This window comes from Megachile rotundata, chromosome 5 (genome assembly GCF_050947335.1).
Source record: "Megachile rotundata isolate GNS110a chromosome 5, iyMegRotu1, whole genome shotgun sequence".
In the NCBI taxonomy this organism is placed as follows: domain Eukaryota; kingdom Metazoa; phylum Arthropoda; class Insecta; order Hymenoptera; family Megachilidae; genus Megachile; species Megachile rotundata.
Genome location: NC_134987.1, coordinates 12490902 through 12512485, shown reverse-complemented (window position 1 = coordinate 12512485; position 21584 = coordinate 12490902). Strand labels below are relative to the sequence as shown.

Here is a 21584-nt window from a genome sequence, read left to right as displayed (position 1 = left end):
TAACAAAAATTCCCCAAGAAATGACTTCTCAGACATTTCTAAAATTATAAAAATTAATCAAAGACAGAGGAACTAAAAGGGTGTGCAATAAGGCAGACAATTGTTAAAGTAAATTTAATTTCTTCGAGCCAATTATTTCTCAGACCACTATGGCGTTTATTAGTAGGGTCCGCTTGGACAAGTAATTCAAAAAGCTCAAATCTCGCACAAGTCGCAGCTATGATTAAGATCGTCGACCATAAAACGTCGACGAATAGTTCTCTTTCTTTTTTTTACTTTTCGTTTTTTACAAAATTCTACGCTGGTTAACAAGTTTCTTTGTAAAAAAATGGGTAACGTTTAAGGCTGATAAACAATCGCCTTTAAATACGACTTCAACGGGACGAGCCTCCAGAATTACATTGTCCCGTTAATTACAAATCAAATGTTAATTAATCGTTAATAACATTAGGTACGTATATCTATTAACAATATTAAGATTCACCCACACCGTCAGGCACGCATCATACAGCGACAGTGGATGATCAATGGTCGATTAAATCAATCTTATACTTGAATTTGATATAAGTTATACAATTATTTTTCGTACTGGGAAATAACAGTTTTTAAGATCATATGATGAATATGTAGACGTGTAGATATAAGTGTTTTTAGCGTAGATTATTACTCTAAACTTGTTTAGTGTCATTTATTCAAAATGATTATAATATTCATTACTCAGTTGATTTGATAGATTAATTGATTAAAGATGAAGTTAGGTCACTGTTAATTCAATTTAACAATATCAAAAATTAGAAACACTTTTGCAAACTGTATAATTTGTTTCTTTCTTATTCTTTCAAACATTCCTATAAAATGATATAATTTATTACAATAGAATTAATATTATAACAATATAAGTGGTGTAATTTTGCAATTTCTAAATTTCTAAATTATCAAGCCATAACATTTTTAAATTATTAAATTTCAAAGTTTAGAAATTTGGAAATTTCTAAATTTTCTCAATCACCTTAAATATTTGAAGGTTCAAAAATTTGGAAAATTGAAACCTGGAGTTTCTAAATTTGTATAATTCCAAATTTCCAAAGCACCCAATTTTTAAATCTTTACATTTGCGAGAGTTTAAAAATATAAAAATTTGCAAATTTTCTGCCACTACAGGGAACAAAATTCTTGTCTTTCTTAACACGTCTGCACATTCATCAGAACACGATGAAAGATCAATAAAAAGATTAATAATCGCGTGCCTGTTACAAACATACGTTACACGGAACTGAAAACGGAAAACACCATCCACCAATCCACCCACTCGTCGTTACGAAAAATTACAAGTGCTCGTTCTATCTTATGTAAATCGTCGATAAACATTTACACCGTTATGTACAGGGTATAATACATTAGAAAAAAAGAGGAAAACGGTAAACAGAAAGATCGTCGCTACGATAATCATCGAGTAATAATAAAATAATATTAATAATTATAATAATTACAATTAATTATAATAATGGTAGGTACTCGTTTTAGAAAAAAACAAACAAACGAATAGCGCGTCTAAAATATGAAAGCTTCCTTTTATGGTCATTTACGAATATTATATTTCATAATCAAAATTTTGGCTGCCTCTAAAAAGGGGGATAATTTACTCACACACGAAAATAAATCTCAAAAAAGGTTTTCATATGATTATATATGTTATGTTTACCCATTTACACCGATATTTAATTGTACAAACATAAATTCGTATTTCTTCCATTTTTTTTTTTGTTAAAATAAAATTTGTTCAAATACGACACAATTAAATATTAAATATTTCAATGATGGATGACTCATAATATATTTTAAAACCCATACAAAATTCTTTGATTAAAAAATTATTCAAATAAAAAATTGTTATCTTTAAATTTTTCTGTTATTTAAAATTTGTAACACAATAAAGTATTTTACGATAAAAATCATTTTTAATTTCGGTGCAAATGGGTGGAACGCTAAAAAAAATCTCAAAAGCTTGATCAAAATTGTTTAACAATGATTTGTAAATTGTCATATAGAAAAAAAATAGAATAAAAATGAAAGATAGAAGGAAATTCGAGATTAATAATAAATGGTAACACAGGGATAAAGGACGCAATGATGGGTCTACGTTCGCTAAATACACGCCAATTCCTCTGAAAACGACTCGATTGCAAATCAGGGGGTTATTTTGCGAATCTAATCATCAGCGATTGCTAATTAACGTGTAATCTAGTTACACAACGTAACTATGAAAACTATGGAACTGTTGCATCGTTTCAACGATAATATACCCGAACTCTTAAATATTACAGTTAACATTCTAAAATATACATTGATGCGTTGCATGGCAAAATGATTTTCACAATATCATGATTAAGTGAAAGTATCATTAATTGATTTGTTAATAAAATTTTTTCTTGTGACAAATCATTTTCATTTACCATTATTAAAACTGCTGAATGATATCAAACAGTTTAATACTACAGTAAGAATGATTAAAAATATATATTTAAATAAGTGTAGACACATGAAAGAAATGAAGAGAATAACTATGATATGCTTAGTGTGATATCAAGTTGAAGAATTAGAGAATCATACTTTTTACATGACAATGTGTCATGCAAATATTTACAAGACTACATTGATAATAAAATATGAGCATTTAGAATATATGCTCTCTTTTTAAAATAATTTTGTCCTTTAAAGTCAGTACAACATTAAATTTATTCTTCTTGTTCAAAGATTAAATAGAATCAAAGAAACAACAATGCTATACTTCTCTTTTAAGGTTAATATGACAATGTTATTTTAAGCTTTTTAAAAAGTAAAAGAATGATACCTCTCTGTTTCTAGTAACTTAACACAGACTTGTCCAATGTATGTATGCTTTTTACATAATCTCTCAGTTGTTTCTTTTCTACGCACCACACCTTCATTGTTAAAATCACATAACGCAACCTTGATTCTTAAAGAAATTACATAATGCCAAAAATATATTTATAAGAAGTTAATTTCCATAACGTAACCAGGGTAATGGTTAACAATAATAAAACTGGAGTTCATATTATCTTTCTTTGAACAGACCTGATATAACATAGAGACCAAATAATAAAGATATTAACAAAGTTATACAACTTAGAAAATCACTTTGCCAGTCAACCCATCGACGTCAACGTCACGTTGAAACGATTCAACTTGTCCCGAATTTGATAAATTCTTTCTCCTGTAACCGGTGCTCGCAACACCTAGTACACGTAACCAAATAAAAAACAAAAGGATGAAACGCAGTTTTTAAACTAATAAAAGCGGACGACACCAGGAGAGCATCGTCCCGAAGGTACAGGTATCTCGCATTCTCTAATACGATGCAGGTATACACGCCACCATTTTATCGCAACGCCTCGACTTCTATTATCGTTACGTCTTTGCTATATTTCCTCTCATTTTGTACAAGTAGGGCTTAAAAACGGTAAAGAGGGGAGTAAAGAAGAGCGGTGAAATATATTATTTGGCAGTTCGGTATTTTGTCGGATATGAATCAGACTGTTCGCTGTGCTTCGACACCCAGGTGACACGATGTCCTCTTACTGTGATCCTTGGATCGAAAACGTCACCGATCGCAGAGTAATCGTCTCGTCGCTTGGAATTGTGAGACGGCGGTAGATATGATCGCGTTGACGAGGAAAAAATATCTTTTTGCTTTGAGTCTTTGGGTTAACACATTCAGTATAAAGTAGAATACAGTCAGGTGTAATTTAGGCTTCTTTAAGAACTGGAAGATTTTTATATTTCTAAGTTTTCACATCTATTATCAATTTGGGGAAAATTGTGTTGAAATTAAATTTTTACAAAGAGACAATATTACACGTATAAGAAGTATATAATATAATTGATATTAGAGTATATAAAAAAGGAATTAAAAATTTACTAGGCAATCTTTAAATGATCTTCTCTGAACAATTAGCAAATTACACTCAATCTTAAACATCATAATAAAACATTATTATCAAAAGTAATTATTAACATTAAGTTTTACAATTCATCAAGTTTCCTCTCATATAGATATGATTCTTTCATTAGGCAGTCATACAAAATTGATCCATTAAAGAACGTATTAACCATGATTTTTATGGAATCGTTTATCCAGTAAACACAGTGATGTGTCTCCCATAATTTCAGAATAATTTAAGAAGACTACTTTAAGAATTACAGAAGCAAAACTTCAGTTAGATGGATACTGAGCGAAAGATATTTTTTCTCGAACGTGTGTGAGTACTCTGTGTGTACATTATCGTTACTGGTCTCTCGCGTTAGTTAACATTCGATCTGTTATTGGCACAAAATTGTACTAGTAATATGGAAACACCTGCGGGACGTGATCGTCGACGAAGTTCCACGGACAGGTAGCTAAAAAACATTTGAGTGTCATGTGAGTCAGTGATGTAGAGTACGGATGTGCACTTGGCATTGATAAGTTACAGCTTGATGTCATACTTGTTCTATTGCTAAGGGTCTTATTGTTGAAGTACTCTTAGAAGAGTATCTCTATTCTTTCTTTTCTTATAGATCAATGATCTCATAATGCACTCAAGTGACAAGCATTTATATCAAGTTATAATAAGAATTGAGCATTAATTTGTTCAGATAAATGAATGGAGTGTCTAGTCTAGTGGATGTTATAGTACAAAATGATATAAAAAAGGCACAACTGCACGACACTCAAACAGTAAAATTTGCTGCCTAAGGGAATCCGCGGAACCGCATCGACACACAGCAACTATACATCATTATTTATGTACGTATCATAAATTAACCTACGTCGTAATAGGAATGTACGAGAAAAACGCCACGAGTTTATCCGGGCGAAACTATTCGTTCGTTAAAAACAGCCGCTGTATTACATGGTACATTGTCATGTATGCTAGTCTTCTATAGCGACACGGGCGATATAGTGAAAGAAGTACTTCTCAATAGTCGAGAGTTATGTATTAGACGTATACGTCTGAGATTGGTTGATTATTCGAAACTGAATACTCGTTCCATGTAAACGCATATTAATTCTGGTATATTGAGTCAAATCCCGTGTCGCCTAAAGACTAACATGCTCGACAGTGAACACCGCGGTCAACTATTTTAGTTCTCGATTATATTTATTAATCGTTACCTACTATAGTCGAATATTATAGATTGCTCAGTCTTTTGGTGAATTGCAGAGTCTGCGATATCGAGACGGGAACGCGGTTGGTTCTTTGGTCGGTGACGTTTTATATAAACGACGAATCAGAATCTTGCGCGACGCAAGTACAATAATTTCTTTAATTCAATGACTCGCTAATGATTTTTATTCGCATCGTATACCCGTATTACTTAATCTGGAATGTCGACGACGCTTTTAATCCGCAGAAAAGCCGCGACGACGTTCAACTAGCGAAGAGGATCGCGCAGCTGGGTTTCGAACGGTTTTGAGTGTTTCGAAAACGGAAGAGAAAAATCGTCGTTGGTAGAAAAACAAACAATATAAAAATACAGTTATGTGTTCGAAGGACCCTCCGTTCTTTTATACAATTAATAATCGCAAGGTTCGCAGACTTTTACATTGACTATTGGATGACAAAGATTCTGTTTCACTTCTCTTCTTGCTGATTATCTCTTACGTAATTTCTCTATTGTATTTCTTCTTCTTCTTCTTCTATTTTGTTATTCCGTGCTCACGCTTTCGTGATACATCATCGAGCACTCCGCTGATTTTTTCTGTATTTTTTTTTTCTTTTTTTCTTTAACATTACCGATTTAACGAACCATGCAGACTCGAGTTTTCAACCATGGTTTAGCTTCGCAGAGAGACATACCATACGCATCCTCGCACTCTGCACTCGTTTCACAACAGATGCACCCGTCTCTGTGTTCGCAAGTAACGCGTGCTACGACCACGAGCGATCTCGTTTGTCTCTTCCGAAAATTCGAATTTAAAAGAAACATATAAAATATCACTCGTGAAAATGGAAGGAGGACGATCGAGGACGCTCGCGACCGAAGCTTATCATCGTTCTCATCAGTCGTATCTCCCCGTTTCCTTTCATCGATCCACGAAAAAATTCCCGAAAATATAGTTTCTCCAATGATTTACTTTTTTATTTTATCAATTCTTCATTTCTCTCGCTCTCGTTTTCTTTTCGCTTAATCGTTTAGTCTCTTCCTCGTTCAGTCTGTCTTGCACGCTCTCTCTTTAATTTTTCATTCTCTCTCGCACGCAAATAGTACAGTCATTCTTGAGCTTAGCACCCTTCAATTTCAGCCTTCCTGTGTTACAAAGGAAACACGCTTCGAAAGTCCCGCGTATCGTGACGCACCGCCTTCAGCTCGCGTATTGCGATAATACGCAAAAATATTTTGTCTTGAGCAAAACATTTGGGTATGTCTACTAGAGATGTTGATATCGATAACTCGATATATCAATAATACTATTAAGATACTGTTGCAGCAAGACTCATGTGTAATTTTGTCATTTAAATTTATTTGTCATCGTTTAAACTTCTGACGTCACCTAATGCGATGCATAAATATATCAGTTAAAAGTAGATGCTAATAAAATTTTTGGATCCCCTTAACAGGAAAAACATACAGTTATCACAAGCTGATTTGCATAATTTCAAGCTTCAATTTATCAATAGAATTTGTGGAGAATTATTTATAGAAAGATTGACAGGCAACGCATGGTTAAGTTTGATTGCCGCCATTTTCCTCATTGCGTCTCTGATAAGTGCTGATAACATTCTTTGTTCATTAATAAGTATTAAACGCTCGAACTTTTTCTTTGCAATGAGGTTTAAAAATAGCATACTAAATCCTACTCTCTATGTTTCTTTTATTACAATAATTTTAAATATCGAATAAAATTATTTTTGACTGAACAAATAAAAATGTGTGATTAATTATCTCAAGTATAAATATCAATTATGGATATTGTAATCAACTTGTTATTTACGTTTAAAATTAGTTTAAATAGAATAGAAGTATAAACACGAATAAATATATAAATCCAAATGATAAAATTACACATTACATCCTAATCTCTCGTGCACACAAATATTCACTCGCAAATATCTTAACAATATTATCAATACATCGTTAAATATCAATGAGGTATCGATAATTTACCGATAATCAATAGCAGCACCTCTAATGTCTACGCTAATAATACGCGCCAGTGTGTATACTATATATGTATATGTATATCCGGTGTAAGAAACGAAATCGAAAATCGTGGAAAAATATGTTCGTTGTAAAAACCTTGAGTATAAACTTAATTAGTATACCGGAAGAGTTTGATCTCAAAAAAAAAAAAATTTTAGGAAGAGTATTGTTTCATGTTCCTATTTAAATCATAGTTTCTCACGTGCACCTGATGCGCGTGTTTATTCATATTTGATAATCATTAATTGTTCGGCTCCTCTATCTACCCTGTATACATGAACAGAATCGATACGCTCGACCCTGTATACAGAGTGCTCCATTTTTTAAATCAGGTCCATCGAATATTTATACATCTGCTGATGATATCGAAAAATATTTAAAATAAAAATTTGTTTTGTAGAGTACATAATTCATATGGTATTAAAATAATTTAGTTGAGATAAAGTTGAGGTATACTTTATCTTTTTTAATATTCCAACTTGCAGTTTATGATAAAATACCTCAACTGTTATTCTTTTAATCATAGTGCACTACTACATTTTTACAGAGGGTATTCAGAAGAACCAATATACTTAAAAATACGCAATTGAATATAAAAAAATATTAGCTGCCTTCTATATGTCCATTGACAAAAAAATTACTTATATCCAATCCTCCCCTTGAAATTATTCAGTTCTTTAAAATATTTGTATCATCAACAGTTTTCTAAATACTTGATAGGACTGATTTGTTGAAACACCCTATACAAAACGCTAAAACGAGAAACAAAGATATGCATTTCTCTTGTAACACGGTGTGTATGGTATATGCTCCCGAAAAAGAAAGTCCAGTCTCTGCATGCACCGGTAAAGTAACGAATCTGCATACGACGTACAAAAGAAGAAACAGAAAAATGTAGACAATAGAAAAGCTATTCCGTCACGGAGGCCTTTATCGTAACTCTAGTCGATCCTACCAAAGGAAAAAATTCGCCTGGCGAGGAAGATCCAATCGAGAGACGTCGATCGATCCATCAAGATTCAATCATAATAATTATTAATCTCGAAATAATTCTGTCTCGATGAACAGCTGTCCATGATAGTTTGGTTAAGCGAATCTTGTAGCCCGAAAACGAATATACATAACTATACGCGCGTTCGTGTGTGTATGTGTGTGTGTACGTACGTATATATTAATATACAAATTTATCGATATTCGTTAATATTACTCAATAATGGTCGCTATATAATAAATTTATATACTTCGTTACCTTATCAATAAATATACAGTAGCAGTGTGACGCGTGATCAGGCGCGATCATTCGGTTAACCAAACTCATTTTGCGCGTTTTTATACCTTTTTTGGTAGCTTGATGGATCCATTGACGAACTGATAATTTTGATACGGTAACCGTTTGATAAATATCTGTGGTTGAGGCTTGGAATTTGTTTCTTCCGAAAGTATAGGGTTCTTGAGTAAATTGAATAGGACGTTGACACGATTCAATTCAATGCGATCCAACTCAATATGTATTAATTTGATGCGATTCGATCCAACATGATGCAATTTAACGTGGTTCGACTCAACGTGATGAAACGCAAGAAATTCAAATTGACGTGATTCAATTCAATATGATTTGACTCGATGCAATTAAATTCTTACTGTACCAAAGGATCATTGTTTACATATATTCTATTTATTCCTTGACGAGTAACAGAGTAAACTACATGCCTATACGTAAACAAGTATGAGCTATATATGATTACTCTAATATACATTAAAGCAGCAAGCATTTATCGAGCGGTCACCGTATCAGATCTGAAGAATCCCCGTCAACCCTGTCCACGTTAGTCATTGCTCGTTCACGTTTTCGAAAAACATCCCTCGAGTGGCTGACTACGACCTCATCTTGCATAGAATAATTCTGCCGTATACAAGCTGATAATGAAAATTAGATTACGACGCGACGAAGTGAACGCGATTAAAGGAACGTCGTCTCGATTTTTTTTACCAGTCTTTCATTAGGCTCTCTGCTTCTCTATAGAATTCTCATTTCGATCAGTGTCTCTCTCTCACTCTCTCTCAATCGCACTCGCTTCCTCTCCCTTTCGCTCTCTGACTCGCTCTCTTTCTCGCACGCAGTAACACGGCACTTAAAAAGTTTTTATTGCGATAAGTGTTACGGTAAATTGAGTGTCCACAAGTGTGTTTCGAGCACTTTCGTTCTCTCCTTCGTTCGAACCAACGGGACAACTGACGTGTCCAGAAGCGTCTCCTTTTTTTCACTTTAGGTCCTCCATCGCGCCGTAATTGGCCAATGACTTTTTAATCCTAAGCGCGGTTAATCTAGCTGCCGCATTGTGGTACCAACACTCTTTCATCACCTTTGACATCACTTGCAATGCCTGCAAAAATCCAAGTGTATTTCGTTATTATTTAACTCATTGATAATTATCCAGGTGCAATTGTAATTTGCTAAATTTTTATATTCCTGCACTTGTCAAAGCTCTATCTTACATGTGTATCCATGTATTCCTATATTTCTATATTTCTACATCTTTATATTCCCACATCTCTATACTCCTATATCTTACATTGTCCACGTTCTTACAGAAATAGACATCAGTTAATAAATCAACAATAAATCTTGTTAAAGTTAAATACAAATCATCAGGAGAAAATTTGCAAACATACATCCAGATATTTAAAAAATAAAAATTAATGAAAGGTAGTCATTTTTGTTAACTAAAAATAACTCAAGTTTAAAAGAGTCTATGATTGTTTTAAGCAAAATGAGATCATAATTGAGCGGCGTATGATTTTACCTCGATGGACTGCCACCGATTCGGTATCGAGGGCCTCTGCCTATCGGTGCATACAACTTTACGCATCTCTTCGATCGTTGGATCGGAAGGCACCAGGTCGTAAAACGGTAACTGATATTCGTCGTGAATCCCGCCGACGTTACATCGCCTGGCGATCTCCCAGAGGATCAGCCCGAGAGCGTACACGTCAGCCCTCTTGAAGGATTCAAAGTGGTTCATGTTTACCGTCTCTTCGAGAACCTGAAAGCAGAAGCAACAATTCGTCAGAAGGCTGTTCTCGAGGAGGGACTTCCTTCAAAGCAGATCGCGAGTATAGCCTCTGTAGTTTCTTCTTCTCTTGTTGGAAATCGAATATTAATAATGGAGATGCAATTACTATCAAATTTTATCTAACAATGTTAACCTTGCCTACAATGTTAACTCTTCACGTCTATCATCTCTTAACTCATTGTCAGATTTTTACATCGACTGTGTACGTCACAGAAAACTTTCAAAATATAATAACATTATTATCTTAGAAAATTTACAATCATTTTAGAGAAGAAAAAACGATGAGAAAAATGTAATGATGTTTTATAAATGTTACATCAAGAACACAAATGTGTTATGTTTTCAGTTTACAATTGATAAAATATTTAATGTGCGAACAGAATGTGAATCGAGTTATATGAGAGGTATTTTTATTAAAGAATACCTCGGGTGCCATATATCGCTTGGTGCCGACCCGATTGTTCAGTTGAATATCGACGGTGTTTGTTCTCACGTCATGCCTGACGGCCAATCCAAGATCACCTATGGCGCATGTACCATTCGTCTTCACGAGGATATTTTTTGACTTCAAATCCCTGTGAGCGATGGCTGGCTTGCCTTGTGTACCGACGATTTCCATGTGGAGATGCGCTAACCCCGTAGTGATCGACAAGGCCATTCGGATCATACCGTTCGTGTCCACAGTCGATACGTTCAAATAATCGAACAGCGAACCTTTCTCGTGATAATCCGTGATCAGCCACAACTGGGTCCAGGTGCCGTTATCTGAGAACAGGAAAATAATAGAACGGTGTTACGATTACTGTACCCGAGAGACTACATTTCTTGACTTCTTTATTTCGAGAATGATAATGGGAAAATCTGATTTAATTTAATTGATGAAGTAAGTAAGGAAATGTGAAAAGGTGAAATTTTTTTTGTGGAAATAAAAGATGTATGTTTGTGTATGTTACAGGAGGTGTAATACTAGATTTCTAGATTTTTAGATTTGAAGGTTTTTAGATTTGAAGATTTTTAGATTTGAAGATTTTTAGATTCTTAGATTCCTAAATTTCTAGGTTTCTAGGTTCCTAGGTTTCTAAATCCCTAAGCTTCTAAATTCTTAGGTTCTTAGATTCCTAGAGTCTGAGATATCTACATCTCCAGATTTCTACATTTCAAAATTTCTACATTGGTACATCCCCTATAGTCATAAATTCCTACACCCCTAGGACTCCACACTCACAAATTCATTACGTCTCCAAATTTCCACACAGATCGATAAATTCTCCCGGTCCCCAAAATTTCCCTATTCCTATATTCCTAAATCACCATACCCCAAATCTCTATACTTTAACTTCTTATATTCCCAAATCTCTTGATCCCCATATATTCTGCTTCCTACACCCTTACATCCCCAGATCCTTATAACCCCAAATCCCATCAATCTCAATGTTCCCACATTTCTAAATTTCCATATACTAGATTCTCACAATCAAGGAAGAAGAGTCTTGAAAAAAAATTGTTTATGTTGATTGAATAATATCAACGATATTTTGTTGAATGGAGTAAAAAGTTTGCAATCTGAAAATGACCGTTGGCCAGTCAGATTATAAAAGAGATATCAAACTGCGTAGTCGGTATTCACAAGCCTGAAGAAATATGTGTTATCGATGCACGTTGCAAAAAAAAGCACGAGGTATCGCAATCGACTATTTCGTAATGGATTTTCTGCTTTTATTTGATGTTTCAACGAGTGAGTATACAATATGACATAAAGCTGTCAATAGAATGCAACAAATATTGAACATGAACGTAAACATGATAAAACCTCGTATCAGATTTAATGGATTAAGAGATCAATAACGGAGTTGATTGTTCATACTGGATCTAGTGATTTTGAATGTTCTTTTACGAGGAATTATTTGGAGAATAGGCTGCTTCAAAATATTTGACAATGTAGAATTAATTTTCATGTTGCACTTTTTATAAAATTTCATTTTTTATAGAATTGTTTTTATTAGCTTCGTGTAGATGTAAAATCTTGTGCAAATTTTACCTGCAAAATATTGGTCGCATTATACATCAAAATTACTGCAAAATACTTCAACAAATTTAATTAACAAACAAAGCTAAATAAGAGAGTAAAAATACAGTAACTGACTTTTATCAGGAAAAATTTATTTCTAATTATTTAAAGAATTTTTATATGCAAAATATCAAAATTCCGGAATAACTAATGGTATTAAAAATTGCCACTTATTTTGAACCATCCTGTACTTCACAGCTATGAAGTTTTCAAATTCAAGTTTGAATTCAGTACGATACAATGAATGGAAGTAGATGAAACAGTAACAATGAAGTTTAATGTACAAATACCCCGGTGTCTTAACAAAGACTAAACTAAATGTCAGAACAAAACTGGAAACACCTCTGAAACAATGTCATCGATTCCGTAATATATTCCTTCGAGCTCGACATTTATAGACTGAAATGGGTCATCGTGTATGCTTAACACAGTCACCTATTAATATTATTTAGGGCACTCTTCGAACAAAAGGACATTCTATAACGATTCGTGTCGTGATGGCATAACCACTATTCTAAGATTTGTCTATTAGCTGTTTTGTCTTTGAATAACAGCTTGAAATAACAATTTTAATAGGTAGCAAATAATAAGACAAACTAACGATCTAATTATGAGATATGTGGTCAGATTATATACAATAACATAATTATCTAACTAAATATTTAATTAACATCATATTTTATTTTTGTACATGTTAGAACAAAATTTATACAAATAGTTAAGGTATGAATAAAAAACATGTTTGCACTCTATGAATATATAAAAAATTCTTGACATAAGTTTTGAAAATTCAAGTCGGGTTTCAAGCTCAAAATGTATGAATAAAAAATCTGATCCACAAGATAGTAAGAAAGAAGTTTAACCTCGTTTTCAATTTGTCAGAATTCGAAGGTGATGCTAAAAGATTCTGAGCCGTTAAGTTGTGATAATTCAAGTCGCGTTCTAAGGGTAGAATTTAATCGGCAGATAAAAAAATGCGCACGCGTGCGTGCAGCGGTTACGTACCTTTGTTATCGGCAGCGATAAACCCGAGGATATTGTCGTGCCTCAGCATCACCGTCTGATAAATTTCAACCTCCCTGAACCAAGACCTCTCCTCCCGAGAGCTGAAGATCTTGACAGCGACATTTTCACCCCTCCAACGACCACGCCAGACTTCGCCGAAGCGACCCTTTCCGATCGTCTCCACCAGCTGAATCTGGCGGGCTATGCTCCGCTGTACCAGGAGCGGCAGGCCTACTTGAGAGAGGGATGGGCATTGAAGAACACGAATTTCAGTATGATTGAAGATGACTCCTGTACACTTAACTAACACTCGGTGGTTGGCGTGAACGAGTTAGAACGTTTTAACACATTGTGTGCGATTAACTGTCGTTAATTCTGAGTTTGCGATACAATTTCATATTTTTATAGATAGTAAGTTCAAGGTAGATGTAAAAGAAATTTTGTTGTATAGAAATATAGTATAGAAATAGTGTCATACTGAGGCATTTATAATATTTTCTCACATGTTTAATGTGATGTGTGCTAGGTTTATGGATCAGTTGCTTTCAGACTAACAGTGAAGTACAAAGACAAATAAGGGATGAAATATAAGAGGGTTATTTATTACACTTACGATACATTTTCTGATACCTGAGACACATTCTTCTGATTCCTTCAAATTTATCTATTTTTTATTATATTATTATTCGAATAGACTTTCAAGATTGTAATGGTATAATTTATGAGGAATATGAAGATTTTTTAATTTTAGAGAAGTTAAGGAGATGGAAATTTAAATGTACAGGTACAAGTATTGATACAAATTTATGTCTGAGTATAATTTTATAAATAAATCAAATTTTGATTTCTCTGCACACAATGCTCTTATTCAAACTTGAATACAATGTGTTAAAAAAAAGGAAACGTATAGAATTCTCGTTCATTAACCCTTTTGCCACGTCGCAATCAATCATAAAGTAAAGAAAATTACGAATCTTATTAACTCTTAGAATAACAAGTTTCCCTTTTTTATGCTATAAAATATATGCATAGACAGTTCAGAAAAACTGCATACATTCGTTAAATATTACTGTGTAACGTTTCTATCTTTTTTCATAAGAAATATTACATAAAGCTTGCAATTATTATTTTACACATCACTATTCAATTTTTTAGATGTTACTATTTTAACATTTGCATTTGGGTTCTTAGATATTATTTAAGATTTGCATTTCAGGTGTCAGATATTGTTATTTGACATTTGAATGTAATTTTAGATGTTAGTATTTAATATGAGCATTCAGTGTATTTGATAATTAATCAATCTTTTGACAATTTTTTAAAAAATATATGTTATCGACAGTCTGTTTTCCTAAGAATTATCTCATCCACTTTGTAGATCAAAATTCTTTATCTTAATTAGAAGTAATCTGTATTAATCATCAAGAACTTCCTGAACAATCTATTAAAAGTAGAACGCAAGATAAATTCAAATTACCAGTAATATTCATTTGCTTATTACACGACTGATTATGCGCTTATGATCAAGGTCCGCAAAGTGTAAATAAATCACGTAATCTATGAAATCCGCAATCTTCAGATTACACGATTTCCGCAGACTCATACATATATAGAACGCATAATATCATTTATTTATGACAAAAGGGTTCGCCAGAAGGAATTTATAACGAACTCTATTTTGACCTACCTGAGCCACTTCCACTGGTTGTCTTCTCCAGCATGTCCCTGATGGTAACACCATCCAGAATGGGTCGATCCGAGTCGTCGGGATCAGGTGGGGTCGGTGGTTTGGTTATGTACACATGATAGATGACCATGACAACCACACAGATCGCGCATATTGGCATCGCGATCGTCAAGGCCATTTTCCAAGTGACCCATGTCGCGTCATCGCCAATCGGTTGCACTTTTGGTAACAAATCAACCATTACACTTTATTCTGACAATAATATATCTGATCACCCAGGGAAACGTTCATATTAACTAGCTTCTCTTATTTATATACTTGTTTACCTTTCACTGTTCAAAATCTCATATGCGTTCCATGCATTAGCTTTAATCAGTTCCTCAAGTTACAGATGCCTCAAGTTATATTTGTTAGATCTTTATGAATATAGTTATAAATTATGTTAGTTATAAAATTCAAAGATAAAATTATAAATTAATTACAAACATAATTTTCGACTTTTTAAACTGGCAGTACTGTAATTATATGGAACGTGTCATTCATATGGTTTGAGACATACACACATACATGTATACACATATGACATGTACGTATAAACATAGGACATGTTTAAAAAATTCAACCATATGAATTCCAAAAATTTAACAAACCATATATATGTTTGAAGACATACATATACATATGTGTATACACATATACACATGCATATGTGTATACATATACACATATACACATATGTGTATGTATAAACATATGGATGACGTGTTTCAAAAATTCAACCATATGAATTGCAAAAGTGCAACAAATGATACATATGTTTGAAGACATACATATACATATGTGTATACACATATGCACATATATACATATGTGTATGTATAAACATGTGAATGACATGTTTCAAAAATTCAACCATATAAATTACAATAATTCCACAAACCATACATTTGTTTTGAGACATACAAATATATACATATGTATATGTATACACATATGGATGACATGTTCTACATAGATCATTATACATAAACAAAGTATAATATAATTATGTATAATACATTTATGTGTACACATTAAAAAGTGTAAATGTATACATCACCAAATATATACAAGGTTTACATACTTTTATAAATATATTCATAATGAAAGAGCATGTAAGAGCATATTCTGATCGGATTTCGATCAGACACGATTCAATTTGAAGCGAAGAATTATAAGCTATTCTGTGTCGATTTTACAACAGAGAAAGGATTAACGGTTCTGAAACGAATTAAACTACCGTGGTGATATTTCACGCGGAATAGATTCGAGGTGTTCGAAGTAGTTCGAGCAAATCGAATCGATCGAACGTAACACGTTTCCCCGAGCGATCGGAAAAGCCAGCGAAGCGAAACTTCGACGGAAGATCGAAGGATAATAATCTGGCGAAGCTGGCGTAACGCAGATGCACAGTGTAAACCTTTGCAAAAAAAAGACATGCTAAATGACAAACAGACGAAATACATGCGTGATATTAGCGTTGCAAATCGACAGGCACATGCGAGTTAGGGTTCAGTGCGAACGGGTCAGTGGGACCAGGAACAAGGACAAACTCTTCTTTCAGTTTTCAAAAATAACTCCAGAATGATGGAAATCGTGCTTGCAATTTTTATTAAACTATAATGTTCTAATTGGTAGATTAACGACTAAAGGGCAAAATTCATGGAGAGTTTTTATTAAAAAATTCTTATCGATTTAATGAAAAGTCGAATAAATTTTAACATCAGTTCAATTCCTTATGGCTTTGATAGTACTTGTGTAAAGAATTTTTCTAGTAAAATAAAATAATTTTGTGGATACAGTATCAAATACTGAGACTTTGTTACAATAGCAATTTAACTTTAATTTTACTTTAAAAATATTTGCTTTAAAAGTTGCTTTATTTTTGAAGATCAAAAAGAAATAACTCACATATGTTAAAGTAACATATGCATCAAGAAATTGTAACAAAATTTTAGCATTCAAGATAAGAAATATTTATTTCATTTTATCACAAATTAAACCAATTACCTTAACAAGCTAAAAATCTCGCATAAAATCGATAAGAATTTTATCTAGATTTGAATTTTGCCGCCATATGTCGCGTCCGGTTTAAATCACCATGGAGGATCATTTTCGTATCATTCCTCAAGGATGACTAAACAAAACGATCAAAAATATTCGATTTGCGAACCTTTGAAAAAGAAAACAAACAAGCACCGTACATGTTTGCGAGTAAAAGAAAACGGTATCTCGATGATCAGCCTCTTCCATCATTTGATCGATCACCGAAAAATCAGCTATCTCGGTTACCTGTCCAATCAGCTGAAAGTACACAGTTGATGCAACCTGGTGCATGAGTCATCGTGCCTCAAGGATACAAGGCCTTTCGTGATCTCGGGATCCTTCTGATCGAGACATCTCGGTGCAACTTGACTTACCTGCGCTTTGATCGTCAAGCATGGCAGAAGATGAGATCCTTCAGGCGGATGCTGTTAATTGGTTATTCCTCGAAACACCACACGTTAACCCATTAATTCCCGGAACTCGAAAATGAATTGTGCTTCATTTGTGTAATTAATTTTGTATGTAATTTTTCGAACGTTATATGGCTTTTATTGTGTAATTTAAGTTAGCACTGTAATACTTGTGGTTTTGTGATATAAGATGAATGTTGTGGTATGAAGTTTGAGTTTGTTTAGGTGTGCTGGAGTAGTCTCAAATTTTTGTACTTGAAATTTGGAAGTTTGAAGAGAAATTTAGTTTTGTGATATAAGATGAATATTGTAGTAAGAGGAATTTTTATGCTGTTTAGGTGTGCTGGAGTAGTCTAAAATTTTTGTACTTGAACATTTGGAAGCTTCAAGAGAAGAGGAACATGTTGAGAAATTTGGGGATTTGGGAATTTGGGAATTTTAGGAGTTGAAGAGTTGATAATCTGAGATTTTGAGAATTTAAAAATTTTGAAATTTGGGGAGTGGAGAGATACGGAAAATTTGAGAATTTGGGAATACAGAAATTCGGAAATTTGAAATTTGGGAATGTAGAAATTTGGAAACTACAAAAATTCGGAGATTTGGAATTTGGGAACTAGAAAAATTCGGAAATTTGGAATTTGGAAATGTAGAAATTTGGAAATTTGAGAATTTGGGAATGTAGAAATTTGGGAACTAGTGGAACTTGGAAATTTGAGAATTTGGGAATGTAGAAATTTGGGAACTAGTGGAACTTGGAAATTTGAGAATTTGGAAATGTAGAAATTTGGAAATTTAAAATTTGGGAATGTAGAAATTTGGAAACTAGAAAAATTCGGAGATTTGGAATTTGGGAACTAGAGAAATTCGGAAATTTGGAACTTGGAAATGTAGAAATTTGGAAATTTGAGAATTTGGGAATGTAGAAATTTGGGAACTGGTGGAAGTTGGAAATTTAAGAATTTCGGAATGTAGAAATTTGGGAACTGGTGGAAGTTGGAAATTTGAGAATTTGGGAACTAGTGGAAGTTGGAAATTTGAGAATTCTAAAAATTACAAACTCACAACCTCAAAAATCTAGAAACCCAACAATTAAAAAATTTGCAAATTAAAAATTTGAAATGTAGGAGAACCACACACATATATATCACAATACCACATATGCAGAAGTACTAATTCAAGTCACCCACTTTCTAACAATTTGCAACTATAAACATTATCTATAACAGGAACAAAATAAACTGAGCAAATACCAGGTATTAACGGGTTAAAAACACGCTGTTATTTGTGATATACGTATACATATCCATTGGTGCTGTCGTCGAGGCATATAAAGAAAAAAGAAATTGAATTTTGAATGATCCAATTATCTCGCGGTGGAAATTGGAAAGATTACGAGGGAGTGGACATTGCCGTGAAAAACAAATATCCGAGGAATCGAATCAATCACGGAACCATCCATACAGCAGTTCGCGATAAGACACCAACCAAATTGTTTCCCCAAGAGGAATTCGATGAGAGACGATCACGATGGAATGATTGTATGTCCAGGTGATACCCAATCAAAATTGGGAAGAATATACCTTGCTGACTTGCAATGTTAGTTAATGAAATCGGAATTCGATGATTTTTCGCGTCATGCAGTTTTTTGGGTTTCGATGAGAAGCGTGCGATCGCACACGAGAATGTAAAACGAGTTATCGATCCACTCGTGATCCTTTCTTGATCCACTTATAAACTGTTCTTAATTCGTTTGTGATCCACTGGTAGTTTGATTGAATATTTTATTGTTTACGTCGGTGATGAGTAGAATATTAGTAATTTGATGACTTGGAAATTTGGAAATGTGAAGGTTCAAATTTTTGTATGTTCAAAGTTATTTTGGACACTGCACATTTTTATGGCTTGAAAGTTCCAATTTCTTACAGCTTCCAATTTTGGTAATTTGAAAATTACCTGAGCTGAAAGTTGCACAATTTTAGAGATTTTAAATGTCAAGAATTTATTGAGTAAAAGATAAAGAAATTTTGAATAATCGAATTCTCTGATGTCTACATTTTTTAACTTCAAAATCACATTTTTTAACTGCATTCAATTTCAGCAGCATTCTTTTACGATCATTTGTAAAATTGTTCAACTTCTTCAATTTCCAAATGACCAACATTTGTAGAATTTATAAATTTGAAAATATAAATGTTTAAACATTGACAAACTAAAAAGAAAAGTTAGAGAAATTTATAAAAATAAAAATACAGAAAATTCAAACAAACAGAAAACTACAAATTCTGTACACAAGAAATTTGTAAATAATAAAATTTATAATAATGAAATTTCCAAACAGGTAAATTACGAATGATCTACTCACCACAGGTCGGTTGTATAGAATAGAATATTCAATTGAACTGAGAGCGGATCATGATCGGATTTAAAATGAATCGTAAATGTACTGCTAGCGAACCATGAGCGGATCAATAGCGTGAATTGGGTCTAACATTACGCGAACGTGGATTATTTCAACACTTGATAGCCGATGAGAATAGATCTTAAAAATGAGTCCAAATATCGACACATTTGATAGTTCCATTAATTTACGACTGCAGCTCTTTCAATTGTATAAAAGTTCTAACAGTAGACGTAGCATTTATAGCTGTTCAAGAATTGTTGTCTGAAGTGTCCATTTACTGGTATATCCAGTAATAGCACGAGCCACTGTTCTATTAAACTGTATAAAATTTCTTGGAGCTAAGAGGAGAATATAACTGTTTATAAATATGTTTGAAGTTTATAAAAATATCTGTAAATAGCACAAGCCACTGTTTTCATTTAAACTATATAGAATTTCTAAGAAATAAAAATAGAGTATAGCTAAAATATCGTCATGAATTATTTTGTTAAAAGTTCATTTATAAAAATGTCACTAAGTTACTATTTTATCACAAGTTACTATTTTATTCATTTAAACTGTACAAAATTTCTGACAGTAAATAGAGTATCTATAACTATTTATAATACTGACATATTATGTTTAAAGTTCATTTACAAAAACGTTCATTTACATAAACATCAACCACTGTTTTATTAATTTAAAGTGTATAAAATTTCTAACAGTGAATAGAGTATCTATCATTATTTATAATACCGTCATATTGTATTAAAAATCCATTTACAAAAATGTCCACAAACATCAGCCACTGTTTCATTACTTTAAATTGTACAAAATTTCTAACAGTGAATAGAGAATCTATACCTATTTATAACACCGCCATATTGTGTTTAAAGTTCATTAACAAAAATATCCATAAACATCAGTTCTCTAAACTTAAACAGTAAATTTACTAAAATTAACTTAAATTAAAAATTAAAAATTTCTAAAAGTAAGTGAAGTATTTATAAAAATTGATAAGACCGTCATGAGTAATAGTCTTAAGTGTCCATTTACCAAGCGTGAATATTGAAAAATAGCACTCGTTATCAACGTTATTAAAAGGAGTATGGAAACAAATCGTTGCAGTGAAAGCACGCATCAATAACCAGACATCTATCCCCCGGATTTAACAGAGCCCGTATAATCGATGGATACCGCTTTCGATACGTTCCATCATCCCTCCGTCAATACCGTGCGAATACGCCTCGTTACTCAATACAACATCGAGCTGTCGTCCATTTTATTCCTGCATACCGTTTCCCTCCCTGTTCTCTGCTTTCACATCACTATCGTATTTATGTGTCCAACGTTTACCAACAACAATATCAACGCGTTTCTCGTTCGCTTTGCAACGTCGAAACAAACTAATTGATTTTTGGGAGATTGTGCAATTTACTACGCTTTTCAATCTTGGTTACGAAAACATTCCATAAGCAAATATTCTATAGATTCATTATGAACTTGTATGAGTATAAAGGAAATTTTTTATTAAATATTGAACTTGTACTTCCAGTAAATACAATTTGTATGAATGGCTGAAAACTATCGATAAATGCAGCTTGAGTATTGTAGCAATTAATAAATGTAGGAGGACTGGAGCTAACAAATACTTGAATATTGCAGCTAC

The 21584-nt window shown here is 33.1% G+C and overlaps 2 protein-coding genes across 6 annotated transcripts in view; both read right to left on the bottom strand.

Annotated features, from left to right (window-relative positions):
• The window catches only part of TpnT (troponin T, skeletal muscle), a 107795-nt gene that overhangs the window by 57165 nt on the left and 29046 nt on the right, over positions 1-21584 (bottom strand). The window lies entirely within an intron of this gene.
• babo (TGF-beta receptor type-1 babo) overlaps positions 100-21584 on the bottom strand; it is a 65246-nt gene continuing 43761 nt past the window's right edge. For 4 of the 5 annotated variants that reach the window (XM_076531546.1, XM_012281653.2, XM_012281654.2 and 1 more), the window contains exons 4-8: positions 15041-15259; positions 13354-13587; positions 10705-11045; positions 10011-10250; positions 100-9590 (exon numbers count right to left, since the gene is read on the bottom strand). In XM_076531546.1, coding sequence (XP_076387661.1) covers positions 9468-9590; positions 10011-10250; positions 10705-11045; positions 13354-13587; positions 15041-15259 — 1157 coding nt within the window. In that variant the 3' untranslated portion in view covers positions 100-9467. The remainder of the gene's footprint in view (positions 9591-10010; positions 10251-10704; positions 11046-13353; positions 13588-15040; positions 15260-21584) is intronic. The other variant, XM_003701707.3, reaches the window with a different exon arrangement.